The sequence below is a fragment of the Dioscorea cayenensis genome, chromosome 12, assembly GCF_009730915.1.
Source record: "Dioscorea cayenensis subsp. rotundata cultivar TDr96_F1 chromosome 12, TDr96_F1_v2_PseudoChromosome.rev07_lg8_w22 25.fasta, whole genome shotgun sequence".
Taxonomy (NCBI): Eukaryota; Viridiplantae; Streptophyta; class Magnoliopsida; order Dioscoreales; family Dioscoreaceae; genus Dioscorea; species Dioscorea cayenensis.
In genome coordinates, this window is record NC_052482.1 from 17126169 (window position 1) to 17137812 (window position 11644).

General features: G+C 35.0%; 1 protein-coding gene across 3 annotated transcripts; it reads right to left on the reverse strand.

Annotated features, from left to right (window-relative positions):
* Nucleotides 1-4099: 4099 nt before the first annotated feature.
* Nucleotides 4100-10486, reverse strand: LOC120274062 (protein N-lysine methyltransferase METTL21A). Of its 3 annotated transcripts, none has more exons than XM_039280810.1 (8): nt 10360-10486; nt 10198-10265; nt 7340-7459; nt 7197-7261; nt 6893-6947; nt 6650-6751; nt 6463-6571; nt 4100-4625 (listed from the first exon to the last, which is right to left on the reverse strand). In XM_039280810.1, exons 1-8 carry the CDS (start codon nt 10434-10436, stop codon nt 4490-4492), a joined length of 732 nt encoding a protein of 243 aa, XP_039136744.1. In that variant the 5' UTR covers nt 10437-10486; the 3' UTR covers nt 4100-4489. The 3 variants fall into 3 exon arrangements, with proteins under 3 accessions (XP_039136744.1, XP_039136743.1, XP_039136745.1); XM_039280809.1 differs by having other exon boundaries at nt 7197-7270; XM_039280811.1 differs by having other exon boundaries at nt 4489-4625; nt 6463-6532; nt 6642-6751; nt 7197-7270.
* Between the last annotated feature and the right edge of the window lie 1158 nt (nt 10487-11644).

Consider the following 11644-nt stretch of genomic DNA (forward strand, 5'->3'; position numbering starts at 1 on the left):
CAATGACGGCGAGCTGTTTAAGCGTGTTTTTTTTTTATTTGTGACTTGTTTATTGGGGTTCAAGCATGGGTGCATGCCATTACTTTTTATTAATGGAACCCATTTGTTGGCCAAGTATGGTGGGATTCTGCTAGGGGCAACAACGAAAGATGGGAATGATGGTCTATTCCATGTAGCATTTGCTATCATCGACAACGAAATTGATGAGAACTGGACTTGGTTTCTTGCTACTCTTGGGGAGGCCTTGTACGGTCAAGATACCTACGATAAAATTATAACATTCATGTCAGATTGATCGAAGGGCCTCGTTAATGCCGTCACGTGATTCTTCCCCTTATCACCACGTGGTTATTGCTTATGTCATTTAGAGGCGAACTTCATGAAGACCAACTCTAGCCTTGGGAAAGCTTTGCGAATGCAATGCCGGGCAGTAATCTTGAAAACTGCGTACGCATACACTTCGAAAGAGTTTGATGATGCAATTCGTGAACTTACATGTCTATCGGCCGACGCACACACTTGGTTAATGAATAAGTTCAATGTTGATCATTGGTCGAACTTTTTATTTAAAGGAATACGATGGTGAGATGTATTCCAACGTGGCAGAATCCTTCAATGCCTGGATTAACGAGACATGGCATCTACTAGTAACAAGCATGGTTGACTCTATCAGGTTAGTTACCTATTGTGTATGGATATGTGTTTCCATGTAATATATGAGGGTTTATGTGTGTTATATAGATTTCCTGTGTATGATATGAGTTCACTGTGTACTTATTTATATTTCTGTGTATAATATTAACTTTACAGTGTATAAATAGACATTCCTGTGTATATATATTGATTTCCTGTGCAACTATTGTTTTCCAGGTTTAAACTTATGAATGTGTTAGCCGAAATACTCGAACAATCCAACAGGTGGCAAAAGGTTGAGCAAATCGTTGATGACATGGGATACACACCTCTGTCCTGAAATACGAAAAAAGGTTGAGCAAATCGTTGATGACAGTCATTTCCTGAGAGTTGGTTAGTCTACTGAAGACACGTACGAAGTCATTGACAATAACAACAATGCAGTTAGCCTCTAGTCTCATCGGTGTTCATGTAGAAGGTGGGAAGTACATGGCTTTCTGTGAAAGCATGCATGTGTAGCGATTATGCAGACAGACACGAATGTCCATTCTTATGTTGATGATTACTTCACAGTGGAATGTTATCGTTGGGCGTATGCAAATCCAATATCCCCTGTTCCTGACAGTGACAAACCATCTGATGACAACCGTCAACTACAACTTAGGCCACCACTATCAAAGAAATGCCAGGCCGTCCAAGAAGGAAGATAATAGAGTCACAAGCCTTCGATGTCCGCGAATTACGTTATAGCCGGTGCCACGAAGTTGGGTATAATCGGCGAATTACATTGGCTGTATATTTCGTACTGTACTGACTAGAACGGCTTTTCCAAGACCGTGCTACCCTTTTGAACCTAACGCCAGGAGTAGGGGATGGTCCTAACGAAGGGGGTGACTGATATCTGTTGCCTTCACAGGGGAGGACCGAATCCGGAGGCGGTGAGCGTGACTCAGCCCTTTTTTGCTTTGCATCTTCACATTCATGCTTATCTATACGAGCTCCCAGGTCACAGAACTTTGTTAAGACTTGTTGTAATAACCGTCGCATTTCATGTCACCTTGCGGAACCTCCTCCAGCCTCTCTACCGATGACTGTCGACGGCTAATTTCTTTAGAGGTGGTTGGAGGGGATTAATTCCAGCGTCACTTCTTTGTTGGCTCAACGCTTGGCTTTTTCCCAGCGGTCCGGGGCCTTGTTTGTTATCGGGGCTGTCTTGTATAGTAGCCTGATTCTGATGTTCTGACAGGGGTTTTCTTCTAGGCAAGCTTAATATTACCAACTAACATATTCTCCTCGTTATTAGCTAGCAGAAGCTCAGAGAACTGCTAAGTAAACACGAAACATCGTAATATTAGCACAATATACACAGTAATTCTAGAATATACACAGAAAACAATAAACTATACACAAGAAATATGACATTATACACAAGAACACAATATTATACACTTGAATTGAGTAATATACACAATACACCATTGTAAAACTGGGGAAATAACACATTCGTCCAAATTACCAATCATTTTAGACAGCAATTGGATTAACTTACTTTTCTCCCTTTGATTGAGTTCAGCAGCGGCTCGATAGACGCCGACTTGATGAAACCAGAATCCCCATAGCACATGATACGAGGTGTCTGGCCTATTCTTTGTTTCTTGACACTGCCCGTCACCTCATAAAATCAAATAATCAGAGCAATGGAGCAACCTTTCAAATACTTTGCACTAGGGCACTTTGCTTTACAACGAAGTTTAACACTGACCGTTGTCGCAGGGATGTCTTCCATTATCCATTTGTGAGTAGCATGCGCCCATGCGTAACACCCGAGTGACTCTAGATCATCGGTGTACCTTGCTACGAATGATGGTGCATTTAGACAAATATTGAGAAACAGAATCGTCATCGTAAAGTACACCACCAGGAGCTTCACAAAGGTCTCCTCGTCGCCGTGTTTGCTGCGTACAATTCTCAGTAAGCTATCTTTGATTGAATCTCGGTGACGATTGTGCATTTTATGTAGAAAGTTCTTCTCAAATTCTGACTGGACCCTCTCATGCTTGAAAGAGACAGTATCTCAATGGCTACTGACGCCTAGGATGAGAACAACGCCTTCTAATATGAACAAGAGCATGCTTTGTCCTATCTTAAACATTTGGCTGTTCTCGTCGTACACCTGTGCATCGAGAACCCCTCGCTTTTGCAACATGGGAGTGACGTCCATAAAATGGGCAAACGGCGTACCGTGGAGTATTTCCCAATGGCGCCTTTTCTTGGTTTTTTCAACTCTGTAATGGTTTCAACGACTGGGCCCAGATAACACCGAGCATTTACAAGTATTGTTGCTATCTTCTGATCTATATAAAAAATGCAAACACGGACTCAATCAGGTTGAGAGATAAATATAATATTATACACAACAAACCGCAAAGTATACACTGGAAAAGCGACAAACTTTACACAAGAATGTTGATATTAACAAAGGAATCACACAACATTACACAGAAAATAGGGAAAGCCACTCAGATAATCCTCCTTCCATGGCAATTAGGTATGCCTTTTCACCTTTGTGCTGCCTTTTTCCTTTGAGGTAACTCGCCAATCTTTCACAAAAAGTCGCCGGAGATCTTGCAGAAGATATTCCCGAACAAATGGAAACAGGGATGAAAGTCGCCGGAGATCTCGAAGACGAGGTTTTGCAAGAAAAAATACGAGCGGAAAAAAGGATTTCAACGGCCTTTACCGAGATAAGAATAAGGCGAAAGGATGCGGCCTTTAGTGGAAGATAGGGTTTCGTTCCCGAATCCCAACGATTTGCAGTCCCTACCATCCTCGCCAGCGGTTCCCAAGGAAAAAGCGGGGTTAAAAACGTCATTTCAGCCGGTTGAATTCAACCCCAATTAATTCATCTCACACATCTTCTCTCAGGGGTAGCTTCATCATTTCACAGGCCATTTAACGCCTCTATCTTCTCCGTCAACTGATTTTGGGCTGAAAAGTAAATTACAGAAAAAGGAAGACCCCTTGAGGAAACTCAATACTTTTGGGGATTAAAAGAAATTATTGAAACTATTGAGGAATTTTTGAGTACTTCCTTGTAAAAAATATTAATGGGAAGATATACTTATGATTTTTAAATCATATTCAATATTTTCTTAACAAATCTAAGAGGTAAAAATTAAATTTTTAACTTGCCATTTTACAGATTTTTTTTACAGTATTATTTTGAGCCAACATTTGAAATATTTTGTCAAAAATTTTATTTTGGTATTTACCTTTTTTATCAATGTTAATCAATAGATAATAACATAATCTTTACATTACATACACTTTTACATTTGATCTTTTTCCCTTTAAAAGGTTGAAAAAACAAATGAATTAAGAACTATTCATTCACGGTTGAATGATTAAGTTTACCGAATATTAGTTATCAATAATTATCTAAACTTTTTTAAGATAATCAACATCATTGCATCAAGATTAGCTTGAATGATTATTCAATTAAAAGTTTTTACACAAAAATACATAATTAACAAACAAATTATGATAACTAAATAATTTTTTCAGTTAAAACCTGTAATTAACTTCCCCACAAAAAGTCACCCCACTGAATCACTTACATGTTCATGTTCTTGTTCTCACTTATGAAATTTGTAAACTCTTCTGCTATAGAACTCTTCTTCCTGCAATCTCAGTAACCCTTGACATAAATACATAAATCATCGTATACAAGCTTCGATAAATTCCTGGTTTTCTGCATCTTGTAGTCAAATCCTTGCATGCAAAAGACAAGAAGGAACTGACGCCGTTAAAGTATCTAAGTTTTCACAGCACATTAAAGAACGATAACGATCTTGCTTCAAAATTCTGATGCTTGTTTAAGTGTGATCTCGAATATGACTCCTTCGAGGTTTGAGATGATTGATCTTGTACCGCTTACTTCCTTGACATCCAATCCATGCTGAACTGCTTCGTTTAGAACCATCACATCCATTCTGCATAAAAAATAAAAGAGACATGTTATGGACATGCCATGGTTGATTATCAGATTTGATCCATCTATTATAACAGATTCGACAGTAAAACAAAGTTTCTATAATTAATATGATGATTCATGATTCACATGATTATATGATTTAATTTGTTGGCATTCAAATAGCTGAGGCAACTGTGAGGTGATGGAAAGAGTATATTGATCAGCAAAAAGGAAACATTTATTTACCATTGTACGTCTTCCTTGCATGATGCTCATAAATTAAAGTGATTCAACCTGTTGCAAATGCCATAAAACTAGATATCTAATATTTGAGATACAAAATTAAACATCTACGTTACAACAATAGTAGCCCATGTTAGTCCAAGTGACAAACTACACAAACGATACAACACAATACAAGTGGTTAAGTTGCAGCACAATTGCTTGTACGGTTTTATATTTTATGTTCAATAGACAACACAACATTTTTATTAAATTTTATTGAGATAAGATCTGCTAAGGATAATCTGACTTTTTTTATTTTAATGAAGGATAGTTTTGTCTTTTGGTTGTGTTGTAACTTGATAAAATTTTCGTATCATGGTTTTTAGAGTACAAAAAATTTATGAAGTTGTGTTATACTTAATTACCTTTGTACTTCAAATTTTCACATATCAAATGGATCCTAAGTTTCTAATCCTAGTATTATGGCCTTATTGATTTCCATATTGAAAAGGCTTTGAATTGACACTCCCAGTTTATGTGGTTCTCTTTGTTCCAATCATGCTTCTGTAACTTTCTTCTTTCTGAAATATCAGATCCCACCGCAAACTCCTAGTCTTCAGCAAGGTAAAGCAGACCCCTTTATTTAATTTCTTCAAAGGAATCACAGGTAGATATTATTCACTTCACAGAGTATGTATTTAAAGCCAGTGGGTATGTAGACATGAGAAATACATCCATTTTATGTTTTCTAATTTCAGTATACAATACACACTAATATGTCATATGAGGATAAAGTGCTTATCATTCCTCAAGCATTTCTAGATATTTGAGTGTACCTACTCTAATACAAAATTGCAAATAGTTTGATGGATCATAACCATGCATCAAGTATAATTTCTAATTTTCAACCAATAAAGAAACAATGAGAACTAAATTCCGTGTTTTGTCTTCCATTTCTTTCATTTTGACACTCAATAACAGGGAGACATGATTTGGTAGAGTTAGGATTAGAACATAAATATGGCAAGAAGAGTCTGTATTTCCAATTGTATGATCACTCATCGATATATTCAAGAATCCACGTCAACAGAAGGGCAAGAGTGTTTTTGAGTTTTGGAGATGGCTAGGAGGTTACTACTCCCAAGGGCTTCATTATATGTTTCCTCATATGTATTTAAGATAATCAAATATAGGAACAAACTAAAAAATTAAAATTATGCTGTCAATTCCTGATGCAGATCACATACATTTTTCAACACGTCTGAAGTTAAAAGGAATTCTTTTAAGTTTAATGAGGCTGCTTTGTGAAAATCTAACTCATTATTCATTATTGGTACAGTCTATGATATTAACAAAAAAGTCTAGATCCCAACAAGAACCACTTGACCCCCTTTATTTAGATCTTTCTTTTGCCTTTTTGACCAAATCATTGGAATCCTCAAACCGCTATTCTAGACGTTACAATACAAGTGGAAAATTTATTTCCCAAGTTTGTCGCAAATTAAACCCATGAATTTGGTGTCTTTCAATTGGATTATTTGTAAGCAAAAAAGAGAATTAAATTGGTGAACAATTGAGAATAATAATGATAGAGAGAAATACCAGTCCTCTAATGAAATAGAGAAACTTACACTTTAGCTCGAGACACATAAGCAAGAACAAATCTGCACTGGCCTGCTCTGAATTGGAGAATCCTTTCCACTGTATCAAAAAGCAGAGGGATACTTGATTGCTGAAAGCTTAGGCAATGTCAAGGGGTAAACATGTATAAAATTTAAACGACAAAGAAGTATAGATTTGATAAGAGAACATGGATATAAATATCAGCCCCAAGAATAATATCAAATCCCCTTGGGTGCTTCTGTAAGATTTGCTCTATTTCATCCTTATTTCCCCATTCCAATTTCTCCGCTGTCAATCCTGCATTGTCCAAAGCCAGAAGTTATCTCAAGGCTTGAGTATCTTCTGATGATGTAAAACTCTTTCCACCAAATACCGGCAATTATAAAATTAATATTCAGGCTGTGTTAGAGCAAGCACAACATACTAGATAACACTTACCAGCATAACTTGAATTTCCAGAAGATGACTGGAGTTCTATATTTTTATTCAAGATCTGAAAATAGGCAATAAGAATAGAAAAGTTATAAGAGCTTGTGTGAAAGAACTACTAAGCAGTAAGTTAGTATGAATTGAGTTAAACTCCAAAATTGTGCCTCAAGGAGTTTCAAATATTCTTGTTGTCAAAAGTGTAAAGAATGCAAGTCATCATTTAGCATCTTTCATATATATGAACAAACTTGCTCTCAAGAATTTTATTTCATGAATAATAGGAAAAAAACCACTCGTGGTTCTTAAACATTGCCTCAAGAACTTCATCATTATGATCAGTCAACACAACCTCATCGCAAAATCTGCTGCACAGAATACCTGTAACGCCTGCAACAAACAATCATATCATAATTGGTGAAGTGAAGCTGAAGAATCGAAAGAAGACCACTTGCTTACCAATTCCAGATCCTAATTCAATCACTGAACACCCTTTAAGCATTTCAGAATTCTGAGAAAGGTAATTGTTTAATAAAACTGCCCCTGGCCAAACAATCTGTCCGGTAAGGTCATAGTCAGCTGTAAATGCAAGGGTCAAATGTTGTGGAATTAACAGAAGAACTGGAAGATGACACAGCAGATAAAAGAATAAAACCCGACATATGTAAAAGCTTATAGAAAAAATTGCCTCTTTCTAACTTACGGATATGTATCTAAAAATGGAAGAAATAAACTTGAGTCAATACAAGAGGAGATAAAATTAGACATGATAGTCATGCTAAACTAGAGTAATATTAATTGAAAATAAAATGAGAGTCTTGTTTAAGATATTTGGGGCATAGATATCTTAAATCTACCATAGGGAAACAGGGAAGAGTTGGTCAACAAAAGTTGGCCCAGTCACAAAATAACAAGGGGGTGTAAAAAAATTAAAGGAGATAATTAAAAATGTAGTTTATAAGATGTATAAAAGGAGATTGTGCCTGGCAAGATGATTATTTTTTATTAACCCTAAATAGCTCTTTTTTGTCTAAATGTTCTATATATGATACAAACAACCCAATAAATATTGTGGCAAAATGTTTTATTTTTCTAGGCTTCGCATTGTTACATACAAATACGAATATCATCATATAAATTAATCACAATTAGAAGACACCCAACTTATTGATGTGATGTTAAAATACAAGAAGAAATCATGTTCATTCTTTTCGTGAGCCACATAGATAACAGCACTTATAATGCTAACAATTAATAACTTTTTTTTCTGAACACAAAACTGTAGGAAGACAACTGCCATGAGTAATCTATGATGCCAAAAAGAGAGGAAGATGTTCTTCACACAGAAAATGTTGAAACCAAATTAAAAATTGCATTCCTGGCAGCATAACATTATGCCTTTCACTTATTATTCTTAATGGCATTTGTTAATTAGTTAATATTTTGTAGGAATACCAATCAATGGGAAAAGATGTAGATATAAAGAAACTAATTAAAAACACCTAGCATGGGCTTTGGAGGTGGCTCACCTAGTTTCGATAACTGAGGGCATAAATGAGGTAATTCATATCCAGTTTATATTAGATTATAAATCCTAATCTCAACATTGATTAAATTTGGTTGATAATTATTTCCATGGGTATTTGAAAATTACTGTATGGAGAAGTCTCATATGACGGAACGGTGCCGGTTGGAACAGCTTAAATTTTCTTAAGAGATGAATATGATATTTACAGATCCAACACATTGACTTTGAAAGAAATCTCAGTCTTACCAAGGGTAAGCCCTTACTTGTTTGAGAATTATCCAAATTTGAGAATTTAGTCAGGGAAAGCATAGCTTTGCAAAACTTAAAAGGAATGCCTTACAGATTTGCTATTCGATGCACATTTTGATCAGTAAATTAATTCTACTGTCATCTTTGATTTGCACAGAGAGTTAACCAATTTTTGTTTGGTCTTTTAGTTTGGTTACTTGCTGAACTTGTAGACACTATTGAATCCTAATTAGATTTATTCAAGCCACACTGTAGAAAATGTCAAACCATTATGAAGATAATAAAGAAAGGCATCATGGAATCTACACATAAAAGATAATTTCACATCATCAAGTACATAAACTCCATTAAAAAAAAGTTCATGTAGAAATTGCTGTGCACATGGTCTACATGGTGAGCAAGACCAAAAGATGAAGGGTTGATAGGCAACGAAGTGTCAGGCGTACAGAGAGCACCATGGCCTGCTTGTGGTGAGCACCAAGGCCATGGCACAGACAGGCTGTGCTCATGAACACAGCATGGTAATGTTTGAAGATATGCTCAGGATATGTATACGACCACTGGCAGGCCATGCTTACAGACACGACTGTGTCGGCCCCTAGATAAGTTCACTTTAGACCCAAAAAAGTGAGAGAAATGAGGATCTTTTATTTTTCCAAATTAGGGCAAGCAAGAAGAGACACAAGGAGACTTTGCTCATCAGTTCTCTTGATTGTGGCTTGTTAAAACCATTTTTATTCTTACCTTCCAAGCTTGACAAGTAAATAAGTTGTTCCGTCTTTCTTGTTGTTGAAAGTCTATGATTACTACTTTTAGTGATCATGTTTGTATCTTCTTTGAGAGTAATCTTGTTGTATCAAGTTAGGGCATCGACTTGAGATCTTAAACACTATTATTCGCCAGTGATGCAGTGGAATGATCGCTTGCCAGATGCCCTATGATTCTTCCCTGACCACTGAAGGGTTTTACATGTAAAACCTAGTGTGCTATTCTTATGGCTTGGTTGTTTGCATTGTTTAAATTGTTTGCTTGTTGGTAGATTTGATTCTATAATTCACTATAAAGAGACCATATTTGTGTGCTAGGTTCTACAGAAGTAGCCCTAAACAAAACTCCCAGTAAAACACGAATAGGAGCCTTCCTTTGCACATAATACACGATAAACAACTCCTCATCTCCTCTTATCAATGAAGTGAAACCATGATCAATGCCAAAACATTTCATTTCATTTTTTTTTCCTCACAGCATAGCTTTGCAAAAATTCTTTGAGAGTCACTCAACAACGCTATTAGCATCAAAATTCAATCTTTCATCTCTTTTTACACCCTAAAAAGTGAATCAACCATGCCACACAGACTTAACAAGGAATCATGTAATACCACTCTTATAATCAAAATTCAATCTTTGACCTCTATTTACATCATTGAAAAAAATTGAATCAACTATGAGAAGTGAATCTAAATCACTAATGTTGCATGTTCAACAAAGATTTCATCAATTTAATTAAAAAAACAAAAACAAAAGAATGATGGAAGCTCACTAGAAGCAGACTGGAGGCAGAGCAGATTGAGAACCTGAGGCCCAAATTTGAAGGTGGTGATCTGATAACTTCATCAAAACAAACAGGGAAACAAGTTAAAATTCACACACACAGCGACGCACACAGCGAAGAGAAATTGAAGAGATGGAGATGGTCACCCACTCGCGATTAATGAAGAAGGATTCATCCAAACAGACGATCTCGTCATCGTCTTCGTCCTTCTCTTGCTCTCTATGCATCTTTCCGCTCACTCTAGTGTTCTGTGTTCAGAGATGGGGTAATTGTTTAGAAAATCCCTTCTATTTAACTTTTTATTCTAAGACCCTTACGTATATTTATAAGGCTGTGTTTGATTGGCAACGTTGAAAATAGATGGAATTTTTTTTTCATGGTATATTTTTTTTATGAAAAAATTTTATGTGAAAAATAAAAAAATAGTAATTTGATTGGCATTATTTTCTAGCTAAGAAATAAAAAAAATTTTATGGAAAAAGTAATATTTTCCATGAAAAAAAAATATTTGTTGTTTGATTGCATCAATTTTATTGAAAAAAATCACATTTTTCATGGAAATTGTATTTTTGGCTATCTAAAATGCTATTTAATCCCAATCAATCATTTTTTAAGATTTTGTAATAGATATTTTTTATGCACACAAGAATTCAATCTCAAAATTGATTCAAATTTTTACTGCGTGTATCACTCTGATTAATTCATTACTACATTACATTTTTTAAAATTATTAAATTGTTAAAAATATTTAAAAAACATTTGATAATTATTTTTATACCATTTGTTAAAACATTTTTAATTATTTTTTAAATATAAATATATTTAAGATGTATATATATATATTAATTTGAGCGAGATTTTCATACTCACAAAAAAAAAAAATTTTTTTATTTTTTTTATTCAGGTTGCTAATGAAGCTTTGAACCATTGTTATAACTCTACACTTGCATATTTTTTTATTTTTTTTATGGAGAAACAATTTTATATTAAAAATAGACTAAAATTTAAAAATATAAAGGCTAAGCCTTGTATTTTTGCCTACCTAAAATGCTATTTAATCCCAATCAATCATTTTTATATGTTTTGTGATTGGTCAAACAAAAATTATTCCTACTTTAAAAACCCATCATACTAAACCATTCAAACAACGTAATATATAGCTAAAAACGTTGATTTAGTAAACCACAAACTTCAAAATCATCTTTACAAATATGTCTATTGCTTCAAATACAACTAAAAAAATTCATAGTAAAGTAAACATATTTCTTATGTTTAATCAAAACACAATCCATGACAAAGATCACTTGCCGAGCTTGTGATTAACCCAAAATGATTCATCATTAATCCTAAAGAAGAAACAAGTCTCTTTTTCATCATCACAAATATTTGCATGAGAGCCACCACATCATTATTCGTAAGACCCAATCCTTGGACT